The 18,826-nt window shown below is 53.6% G+C and overlaps 7 protein-coding genes across 7 annotated transcripts; 5 read left to right on the forward strand and 2 right to left on the reverse strand.

Moving 5' to 3' along the window:
- Positions 1-321: 321 nt before the first annotated feature.
- Positions 322-2,688, reverse strand: J4E87_006912 (uncharacterized protein; the record flags this gene model as incomplete). Its single annotated transcript, XM_049378513.1, has 2 exons — positions 322-2,501; positions 2,550-2,688. The coding sequence occupies 2 exons, from the start codon at positions 2,686-2,688 to the stop codon at positions 322-324; spliced, it is 2,319 nt and encodes a 772-aa protein (XP_049231906.1).
- Positions 2,689-6,577: 3,889 nt separating this feature from the next.
- Positions 6,578-7,090, forward strand: J4E87_006913 (uncharacterized protein; the record flags this gene model as incomplete). The annotated part of the gene is made up of 2 exons (XM_049378514.1): positions 6,578-6,765; positions 6,814-7,090. The coding sequence occupies 2 exons, from the start codon at positions 6,578-6,580 to the stop codon at positions 7,088-7,090; spliced, it is 465 nt and encodes a 154-aa protein (XP_049231907.1).
- Positions 7,091-8,646: 1,556 nt separating this feature from the next.
- J4E87_006914 (uncharacterized protein) lies at positions 8,647-9,186 on the reverse strand (the record flags this gene model as incomplete). The annotated part of the gene is made up of 2 exons (XM_049378515.1): positions 8,647-8,697; positions 8,734-9,186. The coding sequence occupies 2 exons, from the start codon at positions 9,184-9,186 to the stop codon at positions 8,647-8,649; spliced, it is 504 nt and encodes a 167-aa protein (XP_049231908.1).
- Positions 9,187-11,176: 1,990 nt separating this feature from the next.
- J4E87_006915 (uncharacterized protein) lies at positions 11,177-12,646 on the forward strand (the record flags this gene model as incomplete). Its single annotated transcript, XM_049378516.1, has 2 exons — positions 11,177-12,202; positions 12,260-12,646. 2 exons carry the CDS (start codon positions 11,177-11,179, stop codon positions 12,644-12,646), a joined length of 1,413 nt encoding a protein of 470 aa, XP_049231909.1.
- Positions 12,647-13,926: 1,280 nt separating this feature from the next.
- J4E87_006916 (uncharacterized protein) lies at positions 13,927-14,849 on the forward strand (the record flags this gene model as incomplete). Its single annotated transcript, XM_049378517.1, has 2 exons — positions 13,927-14,570; positions 14,621-14,849. 2 exons carry the CDS (start codon positions 13,927-13,929, stop codon positions 14,847-14,849), a joined length of 873 nt encoding a protein of 290 aa, XP_049231910.1.
- Positions 14,850-15,479: 630 nt separating this feature from the next.
- Positions 15,480-16,395, forward strand: J4E87_006917 (uncharacterized protein; the record flags this gene model as incomplete). The annotated part of the gene is made up of 2 exons (XM_049378518.1): positions 15,480-15,621; positions 15,671-16,395. 2 exons carry the CDS (start codon positions 15,480-15,482, stop codon positions 16,393-16,395), a joined length of 867 nt encoding a protein of 288 aa, XP_049231911.1.
- A 460-nt stretch (positions 16,396-16,855) lies between these two features.
- On the forward strand, positions 16,856-18,375 carry J4E87_006918 (uncharacterized protein; the record flags this gene model as incomplete). Its single annotated transcript, XM_049378519.1, has 3 exons — positions 16,856-16,921; positions 16,974-17,174; positions 17,221-18,375. 3 exons carry the CDS (start codon positions 16,856-16,858, stop codon positions 18,373-18,375), a joined length of 1,422 nt encoding a protein of 473 aa, XP_049231912.1.
- Between the last annotated feature and the right edge of the window lie 451 nt (positions 18,376-18,826).

An 18,826-nucleotide genomic window follows, 5' to 3' on the forward strand; every position in this document is an offset into this window, starting at 1 on the left:
ATGACCTGAGACGTAGCTTCACGACAATCGGGCCTACCATGATAAGGTGCTTATGGTAAAAGGAAGAGGCATCGTAATCCTATGCCGCTTATCGGCCCTCACCACAATCAGTTTCTCCCGAGATGCCTCCAAGCTTGATCTAGCATAGTCCTTCTGCGGTAGATCAGGAAGATGGTCACCATGTGCTGAATGCTCATATGGATCGTTCTGAGAGATGTAATTACGATTAACAAGATATGCTAAACGAGTCTCTATTCTGCAACAAGTCGCACCTTCGGGTATCATCCTCTCATCAACTCAATTAAAACTACATGATCGGATCTATAGCGGAGGAGCGTTAGGGTCCATCATGCACTGATCGACACGCATAAGCTGCTTGCCAGTAGCCTTGGCGATCTGAATGAACTCCCTAAGGTAGCTGACAGTGCTAGGGTAGAGGTAGTGGAGAACCACAAGGTTACCACCCTTGTCGACGTCACGCTGGAAAGCAACCTTCTGCTGCTCAGGGGTGTCGGTCTCAGCCCACAACCAGTCCTCGACGTCGACGCTCCAGTTGACAATCTTGGCGGTGTTGCCGACGGCCTTTGTGAGGCGCGAGCGCATGCGGGCACCCTCGGTACCGAAGGGAGGACGGAAGTAGGTGGAGGTCAATCCGTTGAATTGCGACTTCATGGCCTTGACGTCCTCGTTGTATTCCCAGTCGATGGATGCGTAGTCAGGGAGACCCTCCATCTTAGGGTGGGTGAAGGAGTGGAGGGCGAGCTGGTGACCAGCGGACATCATCTCCTTGTAGACGTTGGTCAGGTTGGTGGAAGCGTCGAGAAGGGGAGCGCCGACGGTGAAGAAGGTGACCTTGACGTCCTCCTCGCGGATGATCTTGAGGACTTCCTGGGCGAGGTCGGGTTGACCGTCGTCGATGGCGAAAGCGAAGGAGTTGGGGCGCTTGCATGCGAAGACTAGGTCACCAGTTTCGTCCTTCTTGGGAATGGTAGTACCGGCGGGGACAGAGGAGACAATCTCGATGACGGAGAGGGTGACGGACTCAGTGCTGTGGAAGCCCTTGAGCGCGAAGCCGACGACGCGAGAAAGGTTGATGTTGAAGTGGCTAATGGGGATGTAGATGTGTCCGTTCTTGGCGTAGCGGCCGGCCTCAGCGGAATCCCAAGTCTCAGGGAAGGGAGCGATCTCGGTGTTGCACTGGCTGTTGTGTTGCTGGAAAGCGACAGTGAAGGCAGTGGTACCGGTGTAAGCAATGTGGAGGTAAGATCCCTTGTACTTGGTGAAGTCGGCACAGCCACCAGACACCTGGGTGTAGTAGGAGTAGTCGGCATCAGGAGACTTGATGGTGAGCTTGCCGCCGGCGTACTGGAGAGACATGCCCTCGTCACCACCGTGCCAGTTGCCCATGGCGTTGGTGTTGGCGTTGGCGAACTTGTCAATCACGAGGCCGGTAGCTGATGGGTTGCTAGGAGCGGGAACGGTAGCAGAGGCGCCGGGGTCGGCAGAGGTAGGAGGCACAACGTATTCTCCAGAGTTGCCGCAGTAGAAGGCCATGGGACCGAAGGAAGTGGTACCAGAGAATCCGGAAAAGAGGATAGTGGTAAGCTTCTCGGTGTTGAGGCCGGCGAACTTGCTGAAGGGAATGGTGTACAGCTTCTCAGTTCCATCGAAAGTCCATCCAAGGTCAGTTGCGGACGCGTAGGTGGACTTGGGGTTGGTCGCGTCACAGTTGTCCGAAGAGTCGAGCTGAACGGACAGGGTTGCGCCCTTAGGAGCCTTGATGCGCAGAGAAATACCGGTGTATTTGTTCTTCTTCGCGTCGACGCAAGGGAACTGGGTGTAGAAGTACGAGTCGGCCTTGGGAACGAACTCGACGTGGTTAGTAGACGGCTTTCCAACGGTGATGGAAGTCATGGAAGCATCATCAGAGGTAGGGTATCCCATGGCGTTGTAGAACAAGAAAGTCAGACGCGATTGAGAAATCCAGTCATCGATCAACAAAGGAGAGCAGGTTCCAGCTGAGGCCGTGGGAGACGAGATAGTTGTCATGGTGCTGCGGACCGAGGAGCTCGAGGTGGTAGCTACCCTAGTTGCGGAGACGGAGGTGCTGCCACCAGCACTGCTGCCGCAACCAAAGGCGATGTTGCTCATCTGCCATGTGTCGGTGGTGGAAGAAAATCCAGCCCAAACGAAACCGGTAACAGCATTGGCGTTGGCACCGGAGAACTGAGACAGAGGGATGTTGATGGTCTGGGTGCTGCCAGTCAATCCAGAGATCGAAACGTACTTGGAAGAGTACGTCGTAGCCGAGCAGCTGGTTTTGGTCTGGATCTCGAGGGTCGCGGAGCCACCGGCAGGTCCCTTCATCTGGAAGCTGATGGAGTTGTATCCATTGGAGCTAGCTGCCTGGCAAGGGAAGGTCTCGTAAAAGTAGGAACCTGCCTTGGGCTTGAAAGACAGGACACCGCCGCTGGCCGAGATCGAGGACATGGATCCATCATCTGCGCTGGTTAGCCCTTCTTCTTGTGCAGGACTTCAACAGGACCTACCACTGGTCCACTCGCCCAAGCTGTTCTGATTGGAAGCCTTCTTAGAGAAGTCGTCGATCTTGAGGGGTGCGCTGCAGGCTGCGTTGACAGTCTGGCTGGCAAGTCCGGCCAGAAGGCCTATTAGAGTAGTGACACGCATGTTAAGCGTAATAAAGCGAGTGTGTTGCAAAAGCGAATGTACGGAAGTCTATGACTTCCAAGAGCGATCAGTCTCTGCACCCCGAGTTGACGGTAAGGGCGATGAGTGACAGGCGATAACTCGTGAAGATCTTCCCAGGCGCAGACTCTCCCTAGATATATCTTTCTCCCCGACGCGGCGGCGCGAGACCTGACACGAGCGAGATTAGTCTAGTGGCCTCGGCATGCACGTCTTCGCGCAGCAGCCCTGTCGCTTCTACTATAGTAGGGCCACACGGTCTATTTCGGGTCAGCAGAACCTGGGCGTTGGTAGATCACCGGAGCGCTTGTGCTGTATCAAGGATAGGTCGGCTTACTCTTCGGCTCGGGGAGCGGCTAGGACATGGCGACCCCTGAACTCGATACATCGTTTTCTAGGCGTTTGTGGAGCACGGCGTCCCATTGTATGGTAATCATCGCTACTCATAGTGGGTATACACTGTTACGACCGGTCAACGGTGCGCCCCCCGTCGTTCCTTTGCGATGTTTGTGCTGCGGCGTTGATCGCGTAGGTTATTGCTCTGACGTCCATAGTCCATGAGGCAGGAATCCAGAAACTCTCCGCGCACTGAATTTGGCTCGGGCTCGGCTGAAACAACCAAGTTTACTGCAATTCTAGTCCGCGCCTCAGGCTCAACGCAACGAAAGACATCCTCCAAGATACGAAGGCCAATACTTGGCCTCGCGAAGAGTGCGAAGGCGTACTTGGCCATTACCTATGCCGAGTGTGCCGTGCAAAGACAACAGCGGGGTGGAGTGATGATAGTTTGCTGGTGGCTGCAGGAACCGAGCGACGGCGTGCGCCACCTCCAGGAGAAAAGGAACTACGCCCTACGCAAACGAGCATTGCCACTGCCGTGACAGAGCCTGCAGCTTGGGTCAATCGACAGAATCAAAGAAAATCCACGGGAAAAAGAACAGTTTTCGCAGTTCTAGACCAAGATGCACGCAACGTTGCGGATCTTTGTAGATACCACAACCTCAAGCGGTGGTGTCTATCGCCGTCAGCATCGCATGACATGAAAGCAAAATGGCCTGAGTAAGGATGCATATACGAAGTGGGACAGCGCACAGTTTTTTTCCTGTTGTGGTGGGATGCACCGGTGATGCTGGTAGGATGGGGTTCATGCCGCTTGCTGCGAGTCGGAAGCACGGCGGAGATTGACGGCACTCGAAGAAGTCAGGCCTGCCATCTTCACCCCAACACTCCACGCTCTCGCAACACAACATTTGCACCATGCCTACCAGTATAGAATGCGGTGCCCAAATTGCCGCTGGATTCCGCACCTGAATGCTGACCATGTGGCGTTGCAGCTGCAATCTCCCCCTCGGTTCCCCTGCCAAGGCGTCGCGCCATCCAGCCGCTCCCGATTGTTTCGCGTTTAACAGACACGCCTCGAAGCAGTTAGCACTGGAGATATCGGAATCACGCCGGGATATGTCTTGGCTTTACATGACTAGTGTCTGCTTTTCGGACGGTAGCTGGGCGGAGAGACTATCGCTCCACTCGCTGCACTTGCGAGGCTGGCGCGCTCCGGCAGCACCGACCATAACGAATCTTCATCTCGATCTGCGATCCGTGGTTCACCCGACCATTGCTCTCCAGGCAACCTTATATGTTCTGTCAATGATGTTGACATATTGGAGGCTTCTTTCCATCTTCAGTGTTGATGGACAGCTCGCCAGCAACCGCAATAGCCAGCAATAGGATATGGCCATGTGTATAGCTGTCCGGACGTTCGCCGGCTTATCAGCTGGAATATACACGTAACGGGCAAGGTGACTCCCGTGCATCAGCTGCGCCGTACAGCAATAAATTCTCCTGTTTCCTTTCACAGCTCATCACAACTTGGCACAAGGATAGATTTTTGACCCCAGTCCTCATTCAATTGAGAGGTATGGGAGGGTGCAGGCGGATAGAAGAGTCGGACAATGCAAGATTGGGTTCGGCTTCGTCGCAACTACAGACCCCAAGTCATCAACGCCCTGCATACGGTCTCGCGTCACGTACACAACCTCATTCAACGCTCAGCTGCGCGGCACGAAAGATCGCATAGATATTGACGAGGGATCTACTTTGTACCCATGCGCAGAGCGTGGACAGCCGCATTCAAGGCGTCTCCTTCACGCCATCAACATAAACCTCCACTCTCTCGTTATAGAAGCACATGTGTCCGGCAATAGGCGCGCTCTCCGAAGTTGGGTATCTATAGTACCATACAAGATCCCGATACAGCTTGCCGCCAACGCTGACGTTGTAATACTCCGCGCGACCCTTATACGGACACAAAGTCAGCGTGTCGCTGGGTGTGAGATACTCCCAATTGACGCTCGTCGGTGGCAAGTAATGCCTAGTCCTCAACGTGGTCTCCAAAAGGAACAAGGCGTTTGAACTTTCAGCAAGTGTAACGCCGTCGACGGCTACCCTGACGTTTCGAGAAGATGGTAAAATGTCGATGCGCTTGTAGGGATCTTTGGGATGGCCATATATCTCCATGTCTTCTTCGAACCATTGATCAACAGCTCGGAAGTCGACTTTTACGAGATCTTTGAGCTTGCCGGTGTTGAAGATGAGGATGCGATTGCTACTGCGATTGCCGACTGTAAGACTCGCTAGGTGCGCGCCACCATCTGTGCCGTCTACAGCGGAGCCTCGCGATAGCTTGGCGTGGGGAGTGAAGCTTGAAACGGGTACGAAATATCTGGTATGTTCAGCACAGCAAGCGCATACGGATGAGGAAGCCGTCCATACTGTGGGTAACGTAACTCCAGTTCCCAAACATGGTGCGCGTTCAAAGTATCGAACGCATAACTTCCGTTGAGAAGGCCCCGTACGCGACGTGCTGTATGCTCTATCCTGCAAGGTCCATCTCGAACGAGTCTCTGTGCTAGTCGTACTAGACTGCATCTGTCAGTTGACCATTACCAGACGCATAGTGGGATATTGGTGGAAACGCAACTCGCTGGTGTTTGCCATACTAAGTGTCTTCTGTTCGAGTTTGGATTTGCGATGAGATTTCGAGACGAAGTGGCGTCGAATGCTGCTGAAGAGATTTCGTGCGCACATAGGAAAGGCGATGTCAACTGGTGATGATGTAGGCTACCTCAGTACCGGAAGCGGGGCCGTTCTGATTGGCAGGAATAGCCGGAAGCTTACCAACCACACCGAAGACACCACCTCTACTAATCACAAGATGCAGTCTCCCGGGCTTCGCACTCGAGCTTGAAGTCTTCGCGGGATACTTCAGATGTGTACATTAGTGGGTTAGTAAGTCGATAACAATGGTTTGCAATGGCGGTTCGTCGGAATGGTACTCAACCACGATACCTCAATGACAAGATGCAGTCCACAACCATGTACATGGTGTCTGTTTGTACATTCAGAATCACCCCAGGAGGATCTCACCGGATTATCAACGCAAGATACCCACTCCAAACGTCGCCTCGGCATACGATGTGTCGTTCCTCCACGATCGACGACTAGGCGATACTTCGGCCTGGCGGTCTACATAAGAGATCGTGAGCGCAATGAGGCGCCCTGCCATCCCTGGAGTCGTCGCGCCTGATCGCCACAAGCGATGTTTATCTTGACAGCAAAGCTCACTCGGTAACCTCAAGATGATAATCGCCCGGGTTGGTATAGCCAAGTGGAGACTACCTACCTAGGTATTCACGAAGGCACGTGACTCTATGAGTATACGCACCGCACCCGGTCACTCACCGCGCGAGCTAGTGTAGCCTAGTAGCGCTTGGATCCACTTCCCATGTCTGCCTTGCGACAACAGTTTGTTTTTCTCACACCAACTGTCACAATCTCGTCGATTTCGTCTTTGACCAAGATCATCACGACCATGTCCGGCTCGCACTCCCCTCCACGCGCTCGACCGGCTTCGCCAGCTCAGCCCGACTCTCCGCATGCAGATGCCTGCGAGTTCGACGACTTGAGCGTTCCAGACCCCAAGGCCACCCACGAGGAGAAGGTTCGCTTTTACCTCGCCCAGCTGGATCTACCAGACGGTTTTCTGTTCGGGCAAGACGAGTAAGTACCCCCTGTAGTCCTGTACTACGGTCATGTCTAACCTTGTAGCTCGCTTCTCAACGCCGACGAGCTACGCGCTAAGTTAGGAGAGCTCAGGCGTAGAGGTCGCGCTATGCGTGTCTGGCGCAAGGACATCGAGAGCGTGGCCCGCGAAGAACGTGCGAGGAATGACGCCACGGAAGTCCGTCGAGACGCTCTTTCGACAGAGCTCGCTAGGCTCCAGGAGGAGCTCGCTCAGGCTAAAGCTGAACTCGCTCAGGGTAAAGCTGAAATGGATGAGAAACTACATGCTCTTCTCGACTTGGTGTTTGGCGCTCTCCCCTAAAAACAGTGAGACCACCACTTCGTAAGTTCAGCTTCCCATCTATTACAGAACGACCTCACTAACGAATAAGGGTGCTCACCAAGGCGGTAAATTAGACGGATGATGAAGGATAAGTAAATCCGCGTGTATCAATACAGGAAACTTTGGATGTACAGGGAGTGAGTAGACATGTTGATGTCGCCGCTATGAGGCAACACTGTCGCCGTAAACCTCGACGAATAAAACGATGTGTCCACAAAAGCTTACGTTGCATGTGAACCTGGTATACTAATGATTCAAGGTCGCACTCATCATCTATTATGCAGTTTGGAGTGACGAAGGGATTTCGCGTATCCTGATGGTATCTTCGCACAGTATCTGACGTCAGTGGTTAATAATCAACCCATCCCATTTCTTTAATGCGAAAGCTACTTTCCACGTATCAGGTAAAGATGTATTCATCTTCCTCAAGCCTCGCCGCTAGGGAAAGGTACTCAATGAAAATGGTCCATCCCGCGATGCATACTCATGGCTGACACCAGAGCTGCAGGCGACCGGAGATGAACAAGCCCGTGTATCAACTCATCGCTTGCGTACAAACGACAAATCGCACATCAGACTTGCCCACCAATTCAGGCGTGTAAGTTCCCGTGAGAACTAACCTGAGAAATGAACTGCACTGCGGGCGAGACTCCGATCGGGCTGTCAGACCCGAATCGAAGTATGAATCTCTGGCGAACATTCCAAGAAGCTTGGTCAGTTCCTCGCACATGCCCCCAGCACAACGAAGCACTCAAGATCCCGTGAAACCTCGATGTGTGATCCGAAGTGACTCATCAGTAAGAGAATCCCTTAAAGTGAGCCCAAGCCGATGAGCTGTGGAGAAGGCAGTAATAACAGTTAGAGAAGAAAAGAGCGAGTTAGAGGGGCAGACCGAGCTGATATAGATAGGTAGAGCCACTAGGCGCTTAGCGCCCCAGGATGCACGTGACATATATGGCCTAATTAATAGGCAGCGTAGATGACGGCGAAGTGAACGGGATATAACCCTGTCGAAGGCGAGAGAGAATAACCGATACTCTACGTACGTCATTGCGAACTTTCTAGCACCGGATGTCTAATGTCGCACCCGCCATTGAGCTAGCTCGTAACATGTCGCATCGCCCACTGCGCCTTGATGCATAGCGACATTGGCTTTCGGGAATTGACCTTGGAGGACCACGACGACGTCAAGCAGTCATCTGAACCTCCGCCCTCCATTACCCCGAGGCTTCAGCCGACTACGGAGTGATCACCATGTCGCGCGGAGGTGTAAGGTAGGGGTTTGGAGACTTTATACTGGTTTGTGGTGGTCGGAGAGGTCGGTCAGGAGAGGATATATACCTATGACAGCACTTGGTTAGATCAAATGTTGTTGCAGGTCTTAACGACGACCTCCCGGGCATATCAATGGCAGCGAGATCGAATAGTGTTGCTGGGACGTACCCGGCAAGCCATTGTAGAATAATTGATACAAGACACTAGAAACACCCTCCTTTACACGTCCGTGACTACTATGAGACGAAACCTTCCTACTTTCACTTAAAGCTAACACCGTAACTATTCCAACCCACCGACTGATCCCAACCCTGAACCAGTGTCTTCCCACCTGGGCCCGTACATACATTACCCTTCTCAATTTGTTCCTCCTCCTGCACCTTTCCATCGTTCTTCCGCCCATTATCCCAGTCGTTTTGCATGCCAAACCCAAGGTAACAGGCATCACGCTGAATAGGCGCAAATCCGTGAATCCCAAAAGTCACAGCGAGAGAGATGTCAGGCTTCTTCTTGTCGGGATTGGGCAGTTTGAAGGTATAGTCGGCGGTGAGAGGTGGCATGATGGGCTTGTTGCTAGGGTCGATGACGGGTTTGGGAAGGAGAGGAGGATTGGGAGCGTCGGAGCGAATGTGGTCGTCGCACCATTTCTTTGCTGCCTTGTGGAAGTCTTCTAGAGTTGGGTGGGGTTTTGATGAACAGGATTGCTTGTCAGCTCGCTGTACGAGATTGGCTGGCTCTGCGAGTGGTGCAGCGAGGACGAGGCTCAGGAGGAGCGAGGTAGAGAGAAGCTGACACCTCATTTTCAGGTATGATAGCTGTTGTTTTGACTACTTTTGTGCGATGTCTTGGTTGCGGACCGAGGTCGATGTCTTGCTGGCGGCTGGGTCAGTGGTAATAATATTAAAGTATGGTCTTCGGGTTGAGGAGTAGTGTAGTAACGGAGCACACGTTATATACCTCACGCAAGTCACATCGCTACTGTGAGTATTGGGGAAACGGTCGAAGCTAATTTCTAACACCATTATTTCCACTGTGTTTCCTCTCCCACGCCTTTATTTCGATACACTGTGTAGCTTCGGGAGTGGTATTGCGACGAGATGCTCGTGAAGCGGAAGGCCATGACAGGATAGCTGTCGTACGTGATCGTTACGGTCGGTGAATTCAGGTGCGAGGAACGAGAAACGTATTGCGAGCGGGAGTTACGGCGGACTTGTGAAAGAAGCCACGAATGCGCTATGACAGTCGATCTCCTATACTACACCGCAATTACTCGATTGCGACCAACACTTCATTCTTCAACCAGCGTTAAGATTACGTCGCGAATATCAAGCTTACCGATGGGCAAAGTCAAGCAATTTCTTCGTTCGCTAAGTCGTCGACTGTCGATCTCCATGTTCAAAGCGCGTGGCGAGTCCATAGGGTCGCGCGAATCAAGCCCTTTCTCTTCTCTGGCGCAACACGACACCGACAGCAAATCTACCTCGACAATAGAAACCCGAGCAACGTCCCACAACGAAGCGCGAACGTCGCCGTCTACGCCACCCATCGCGCCAATCGACCGCACATGCCCCAAAACAGTGAAGCGGGGTGGAGCGTCCATCGACAGCGCTCCGAGAAAGGATACGGTCAATCGGCGTATGAGCGATTTGAATGCGTATGCAGGTCTCCAAGTCAATATTGCGATATTGCGTTTCGTACACAGGCTACCGCTGGACGAACTACGTATCATTGGCCAGAGACTGACGTTGTCTTCATCTTTTGCTGCGGGAAATACACTTGAGGAAGATGATTGGCGTCTTCCACGAAGCGTCGCGCGACCAAAGACTATGAGCCTTGCTAGTACGACTAGGGACTTGAGCAGGTCTTTCGTATGTGGCCCGGAGAACAGGATTGAACGCAACCGTACTGGAGACGAACGTCGACACGATCAATGCGCCATACAGGAAAGGCCGAGTCTCTATTCTTCGGAGATGGACATTGAATCACAAGCGGACGCAATAACGCTTAGCCTCACCAGTCAAGAGAGCGCCTCAGCATGGTCGTTCGCGTGTTCTTCGGCGCAACTCGTCGAGCGGGAACACGCAACTCGGCAGAGAGAAGCTGCGGACATGGAGCGCGCGCCTTCATTCACAACACGATCGGCCGACTCATGTGATCTCTTCCTGGTATCCATTGGCCTTTCGATGCACCCAGACAGCGATCCAAGGACAGACCACGACGAGTTTGATGACTTTGACATGGACGACTTACCAAACTGGTCTGACGTGGAGGACGACCCAGAGTACAACCTATTTGAAGAGCGGTCATTCCACTGGACGGATACGGATAGCTCCCACTCTTCCAGGAAGTCGATGAGAATGGCGGACACGTCATCGCCAGCATTTTACATGCCCGCTGTAGATGTCGACACTGTTGCACCTAACATGCGTGGCGATGTCGCGCATAGCAATAACGGGTGAAGGATGATGAAAGGACTGAGGTTTGCAGGTGGTTGGAGTGTTGGAGCACCAAGGCACAAGGGGAAGGCCAAGCGCCGGCGGCTAGCGGGTTCGCGTGTCAGGGAGCCGGCCTGGATTCGCAAGTCGCGCAGGACGGCGGCTCAGGGCCAATGCGCCATCATCGTCGTCGACACCTCCACATCCACCCAACACCAACCGCCTGTTCAATGTGCCACGGTGACGTCGCCCACCTGCCCATCGCACCTTCCTCCTCATAGCATCGCTTCCTACCACCGGCGACTCCCCAGGCCCCTAGCGACCGCCCATCCCCCACGGCCGCAGCGACGGCAACATGCTGAAACCGCTGGCTGGCCGTTTGGCACGGCGGCCATGGAGATTTCTCTTCCCCGGCCTCCTTCTTTTCTTTTTTGCATACACACTCTCGCATCGGAGAGGGTCACATCCCCAGGCGCCCGTACACAAAGCGAAGACAAAGTCGTATTTCCCGCCCCTCGAAACCAAAGCCGCCAATTCAATCGAGCTCGACTACTGCCAGAATTTCCCTACCAAGCTACTGGAAGAGGTGCAGGTTGTCCTCAAGGTCGCATCGGACGGGGCACATGAGACGAAAGCACACCTGAGCACGGTATCGAGCTGCATCACGAATCTGATCATCGTGGGCGACCGGGAAGAGCGATTGGGAGACCGCCATGTCATCGACATCCTCGCAGAGCTTCCCAAGAGCTACCAGAAGGACAATGTCGACTTTCAGATCTACGTCGAGCACAAGAAGGCACACGAGGGCGGCGAGACGGTCAAGGAGCAGCAGCGGTCCTTCAAGCTCGATCGCTTCAAGTACCTGCCCATGGTGGACAAGGCATACATGACCAACCCCGCAGCCAAGTGGTTCGTCTTCATTGAGTCGGACGTCTACTTCTTCTGGGACACGCTGTTCCGCCTGCTAAGCCAGCTCGACGCCTCGCAGCCACACTACCTTGGCGAGGCGCACAAGGGCTCTGAAGGCCGCCACTTCGCCTATGGCGGCGCAGGAATTGTCCTCTCCCAGGGCCTTGTCAAGCAACTCATCCCAGGCAAGACTCCTGGCTCCACCGAGATCCCCCGCGAAAACCGACTAGGCGTCCGATATGAGAACTGGGTCAAGGAGGAGCAGCGCGGCGACGCTGTCCTTGCCTACGCCATCCAGAATGCGACCGGTCACAAGCTCGAGCCCATGTACCCTACCTTTGCTAGCGACAAGCTTAAAGATGTGACCACCACACGCGACAAGTGGTGCGTGCCAATGCTCTCGCTGCACCAGCTCAAGCCACAGCAGATGGAAGACTTGTGGAGGTGGGAAAGGACACGGCCGTACAACACGGTAAGCATCCTTCAGATCAAGCCCCTTCCAGGCAACGTGACTAACATTATCACGTAGAAACCATTTACCTACTCGTCGTTCCTCTCCTATACCCACGGCTTCCTATCGCAGGGTCCCTCGAAGGAGTGGTGGGATAACCTTTCGCAAGCGCCCGTACCGAACGATCGTCCCGCACACCGCAACGCCGGCTCTTGCGGTTCAGAGTGCGCTAATGACGGCAACTGCCTCCAATGGTCTTACTCGCAGACCGTCTGTCGTCACGCCGACTACATCAAGCTTGGCGATGCTGTCGACCGGGAAAACGGCGGTCAAGGCGAGTTCGTCAGTGGCTGGGACACCGGAAAGCTCCGCGACATGGGCTTTGGTGTCGAGGGACAAAACGGCCAGAGAGAGTTTTACGAAGGTTGCGTCGAAGCCACCTGGCTGACCCCTCAAGAGATGTAGAAACACTCATACGTCAGCGTATAGAGACGGACATGTATTCGACACCAGTGACACATAGGGAGGCGTTGCGGTTGCTTGTACCACGTTCATGCATGGCGTTCTGGGTTGGCACATCATTTTGGATATGTGGAGCGTCGCAAACAGCGCGTTGAGCAAGCGTCATGTTGACAGGAAGATGGACATCAGGCCGATGAGCTTCTTGGGCGAATATGTAATGAACAGAGTTTGAGCATAGACGCAGGGCATAAACTGCGAGGCGGTATGATACCGCGGGCGTTAGACCTGTATATGATAATAGCACACATCTTCACATCTACCCGACGCGCATTCGGCCCTTGAGGTACCCTCGTGGTAGGTAAATGGACGATTTTGAGTAAATTCGTCCAGAGCGGAGGCTTGACTTTCCGCTGCCGGTGGGTGGAATACAGTTGTTCCGCTTGGACCCTCTGCGCGTCGCCGAACGGCTGCTGCCAACTCTTGACACCACTATATCCTCTCCATTTCAACATTATGCCCAGCGTCGCGAACGACTCTAGAACCACATTCAGCCCATTGCTGACAGCCATGCTTGTTCAGATCATTACGAATCGGTCGCATTCCCGGTGTTGATGAAACTTGGCGGCGCCGGTGTGTTTGACGGCCTGATTCGGTCGCTTTCTGAAAATGTCGGTTGTCGCTGCTGCTCCACGCATGAAATTGCGCTTTGGGCAGTGAAGGCAGTAGGTCTCGTTCGAAAAGGATCGCGATGTGATGAAGAGTTGGATTGAGGTGCAGTGGACGGTAAAAGATCGTTCTCATTCCGAGTACAACAGTCGGCGCGACTCCTCTTCTTAACACTCCCAGGTTAAAAAGCAACGGGTTGCCGGTCCGTCCGGTACTTGACCAGCAGCCGTGCACATTACCCCACATCCCGGTTAAGGAGCCTCATGACAGCAGCGTCTTTCACCTATATTAATGCGGCCTTACCCTGACGTCGTCGGGCCTACTATAGAATATTCCATCACTATTCTCCTGCCTGTGCCATTGGTTAGCTGTCTACTTTCTGCAGTACGCCAAATGAAGGCGCGGGTATCCCTATATTTCGGCCATGGAACAAGCCGGACGCGTGGGCACCGACATGTTCATCTAATATGAACCGTGCTCAGATGGACTTAGGGTAAGGAAGCGTTCAGTGACGCGTTTGAGAATTGTATAAAGAGTGTCTCCACCCACCCACTATTGTCGTCTCATCCACATCCAGCGCATCCACAGTCTCTACTACATTCTTTTGAACCATCACCATGTTCACTTCTACGCTCATTACCTTGGCCTCAGTTGCCTCCACTGCACTGGCTGCACCCGCCCTTCACCCCCATGTCACTCGCGCCGCTGAGCCCAAGTGCCCCATCGTCTTCGACGGCCGTGTCCCTGCCAACATGACACCCGTCTCCTTCGATACTCAGGCCACCAACACGCTCTTCAACGCCGACTTCGTCAAGGGCAACAACCTAACCTGGTCTCAGATCCTCAAGTTCCCCAACGAGTCCTCGCGCTTCGATGGCGACAAGTTCAAGGCTGTTGAGGTGACCATCTCCGATGAGTCCATCTTCCAGAAGCAGCTGGGATTCCGCCGCGCCGGTCTCCAGTTCCTCAAGGATGCCCCTGACGGCGAGGGTGGCAAGGGTGTCAAGACCCTCCACTGGAGTGTCAAGCAGGACTCCGCCAGGCCTTTGAACCTCACCCACGAGTACCTCAACGTCTGGCACGAGGCTGCCGACTTCAGCAACAACCAGATTCAGTTCCAGACTGGATCTCTCATTGGAAAGAGCGATGCCGACAAGGACCAGTTCAAGATTCTTGACCGTGCCGGCAAGTGGCTTTGGAACGTCAAGATCGACCAGACCCAGTGGCAGAACTTTGCTATGACCCTCGACTACACCAAGAAGTACGTTCTTTCTCACTCCTAGTCCAGAATAAATACTAACAACCCTCTAGCGAGACAACCATCTTCTACTCCGCCGGCCAACAGGAGCTCAGGAAGGTCGCCGGACCTTTGTCCGTCAACCTTGCTGGTCTCGGCCAGTTCCAGATGGGGATCCTCAAGAAGCCCACTGGTACTGACGACGTCGCCAACGCTGGCTTCCAGGAGGCCAACCTTGACGAGGGCCAGATCTACGGTGGTCTCTTCCTTGAGGACTCTAGCTCCGGCTGCGTTTCTCTCTAAGCGTATCGCCAGGATGATCTGTCATGTTGAGTAGAAGGGGACGATGAGACAATTGTACATAGGAGGAAGACAGTGGTTGTATATATGGAACTTGTGTTCTTGCTTCGCGTGGGCGGTAGCTTTGTCGAATTACACTTGCTTTGCTTCATGACCAGACGTGCAGTATGAATCTTGGTACATTTCTCGTGCATTACAAATCGTTGCCATGTTACATTACCACCAGCACGTCCATCTTTTGTTATATATGGAAATCAAAGGAAAGCCTTGAGTCTATTGTTCAGGCTGTGATGTTGGCGAGCATGCGCTGCGATTTCGGAGTTGCGTGATGACATAGCGCCGCGGAGCATACCGGACCACCATGCACATCTGACCCGATGCCAGTAAACCATGAATGATAGTTCGAAAAGTAGGACAAAGTTGAAAAAGTTGAGGCTGAGACGAAGTGCCGTCAGGGTCTAGGACGGTGCCTGCCTGTTTGGGACTAGTGCGGACCCCAGCGGAATGATGGCATCACTCATGTCGACTTGGAAGTCTAGCCCACCGAGGTGACTCCACCGTAAGCTGCCTACAAAATGTAGTCTCCTCCCACCACCGGTGTAACAGCCATTATACACGCAATCCCACGCTACAATGTCCAACACAGCCAACAGCAAGGAAGTCGCGCCGTCAATTGACGTGAAGAACCTCTGCTATGCCTTCCCCGATGGCTCGAGTGGGTTGAAAGATGTCTTCCTTGACCTGCCACCCGGCAGCAGAACACTTTTGATCGGAGGTATGCAACTACTCACGTTGGCCATGAAGGTCTCGACTAACGGTCACAGCCAATGGCGCGGGTAAAACCACGCTCCTCCGTCTTCTCTCCGGCAAGCGCATGGCCCCCTCCGGCACCGTCCACATCGCGGGCATCGACCCTTTCAAGATGGGCCTTGAGGGCGTGACCTACCTCGGTCTAGAATGGGTGCTCAACCCCATCGTCCGTACCGACATCGACGTGCCCACCCTCCTGTCCTCCATTGGCGGCGACCACTACACCGAGCGCCGCGACGAACTCGTGCGCATCCTCGACATCGACCTCAGCTGGCGCATGCACGCCGTATCCGACGGAGAGCGAAGGCGTGTACAACTTGCCATGGGTCTGCTGAGACCGTGGACCATCCTGCTGCTGGACGAGATCACCGTTGATCTCGATCTGCTATCGCGCAGCAACTTCCTCAACTTTTTGAAGAAGGAGACGGAGGAAAGACCTTGCACAATCGTATACGCGACGCATATCCTGGATAACCTCGCAACATGGCCCACACATCTCGTGCACATGAGCCTGGGCAAGGTGAAGAAGTGGGGCAGCACCGAGGACATGGATGTCAAGGTCGAGCAGGGCGAGCGCATGTACACGGGAAACAGTCAGCTGGGTGAGCTGGTGTTGAAGTGGCTGCAGGAAGATTTGACCGAGCGAGGGCCCAGGAACGGGAAGGGTGAGGGCGCGTCGTATCAGAATCTGGAGGGTAAGGGTGGTTATGGGGCTGAGAAGAGGGTGGAGAAGGAGTAGCACCGGGTGGTGAAGGGGAATACATCTCGGCACGCTTCAACAATGCGTGTCGATGGAGTTTCAATAGGCGTTTGGGCGGCACTCAACGATGATACCCCATCTTATTCAACAGACACGTTTCATTACACGTACAGTTCGCCTATAGCTATACGCGATACTCGCTCGTGAACGATCCAATTCATATGTCCGGCACGAGTCAATAACACAATGTTCAATATCAACTATTTCGCTCAAATCGCAAGATGAGAGTATCGATAAACCTCAGATCGTGGGAAGTGACGATATTTCAAGATGATCGATTCATGCATGGATTGTTGAAAGACTATGCTAGTGCCAAAGCGGAAAGGCGCATCCCCGCTTGACGCTAACCAACATTTTCCGTCACTCAGTCATTGGCAGCCGTTCTGGTCGTCCCATCAAATGCATGTTACGGTTCGCAAGAGCATTCAGTAGTATCAAAATGGCGCAACCGCCGCGAAAGCCTCTAATCACCATCGTCGGTGCGACAGGGACTGGCAAGTCTGATGTAAAGCTCAAGTTGTTCAGTCACGCTTCATCCTGCTGACCACATCAGGTAGCTGGCGGTAGAAATCGCGCGGAGATATAATGGCGAGATCATCAACGGTGATGCGATGCAACTGTATCGTGGACTGCCTATTATCACCAATAAAATCACACAAGAGGAGACGAAAGGGGTTCCTCATCATCTCCTAGGCTGCATTAGCCTTGAAGAAGAGACTTGGACTGTGGGGAAATTCGTAGGCGAGGCTTTGAGAACAGTATGACTGAACGACGTTCATTCCAGGTGATTACTGACATGACCAGATCGATGAAATTCGAGGTAGAGGCAAACTACCAGTCTTAGTTGGTGGCACTCACTACTATACGCAGTCACTCTTGTTCCAGGATGCGCTATCAGATGAGCCCGAGTTGAATCTAAATGAGAATAGCCAACCTCTACCAATACTTGAAGAGCCGACCGACATCCTGCACACAAAGCTAAGGGAAGTTGATCCCATCATGGCCGATCGGTGGCATCCAAATGAGCGGCGCAAAATCCAGCGGTCACTTGAGATATATCTAAGAACAGGCAAACCAGCTTCGCAGCTCTACAAAGAGCAAAAGCTTCAACGCGAGGCCTCTGCTGTCCAAGCGGATGGCACAACATCGGATAGTCGGTCAGGCCTTCGTTTCGAAACTCTTGTGTTCTGGGTGCACGCCAACAAGGACGTGCTGCATCGCCGTCTTGATGGCCGTGTTGATAAGATGATCGCCCGAGGTCTGCTTTCTGAAGTTGAGGAACTCGGTAGTTTCCGTGAACGCCACGAATCTAATACTGGTGCGAGCATAGACCAAACTCGCGGTATCTGGGTATCCATAGGATACAAAGAGTTTTTGGAGTACCAAAGCGCTCTCTCGAACAGCTCACGCGAAGCATCCGAGCTGGAGAAGTTCAAGACCCTCGCCATTGAGAAGACGCAAGCTGCTACCCGTCAATACGCCAATCGGCAGATCAAGTGGATACGCATTAAGCTTCTCAATGCACTGATCAGTGCAGGCCAAAAGAACACCACCTTCCTAGTCGACGGTTCCAACATATCTCAATGGGAAGACAAGGTCACCAAACCCGCCATAGCCATTACCGAACACTTCCTCTCCGGCCAACCACTTCCCTCACCCTCGACATTATCGCCAGCAGCAGCAGAAATGCTGATGCCGAAGCGCGAGTACGATTTAGGCCAGCGACCAGACCTCTGGCAGAAGAAAGTCTGCGAGACATGCGGTACGACGTCTATCACCGAAAACGACTGGACTTTACATGTCAAGAGCCGCGCACACCGCAAAGCAGTAGCCACAAGAAAGAAGCAGGAGAATGCACACAAGATGCGGAACGGTAGCGCGAAAAGCCCTCAAGCAGAAGTGATTGATGTTCTCGAACACTATCTAGATACCTTTCCTGGAAGCCAAGAGCCCAAATGAGTGGTGGGCTGATACAGCGGAGTTGAGAAGCCGCCTTCGTTCGCATTCCTTTCCTGTGCTCAGCAGCTGCACCCGCCGCGACATCCAGTCCCAGGGAGATTGTTTGCGTTACAGGCCCCATCGTTTGCGCACGTCACCCAACCACCGTTGCCTCCATCGAGAGCCAGCCAGCACCATTCTCCGGGATCGCCGCATTGCTTCCAACAGTAGCCGTTCTCGCAGCCCCATGGACGAGCGGCGCAGCTTTGCGCATGGACTTCTTCGAGGGGCTCGGTGGCGATAGCGGCGGTAGCACCAACGAGGATTGCGAGGGCGGTGATGAGCTTCATGGTTGTGGTTGGACTGAATGGTGAATTGGTTAGGCTTTGGGGGGTGGGGCACCATGGGAGGAGTCTCACTTTTTCGGTCTGGCGTTGGTCTGGAGGTTGTATTTGAAGGAGGTAGTGGGAGT

Source organism: Alternaria ethzedia (genome assembly GCF_023757985.1).
Source record: "Alternaria ethzedia strain BMP 0044 chromosome Unknown scaffold_17, whole genome shotgun sequence".
Lineage (NCBI taxonomy): Eukaryota > Fungi > Ascomycota > Dothideomycetes > Pleosporales > Pleosporaceae > Alternaria > Alternaria ethzedia.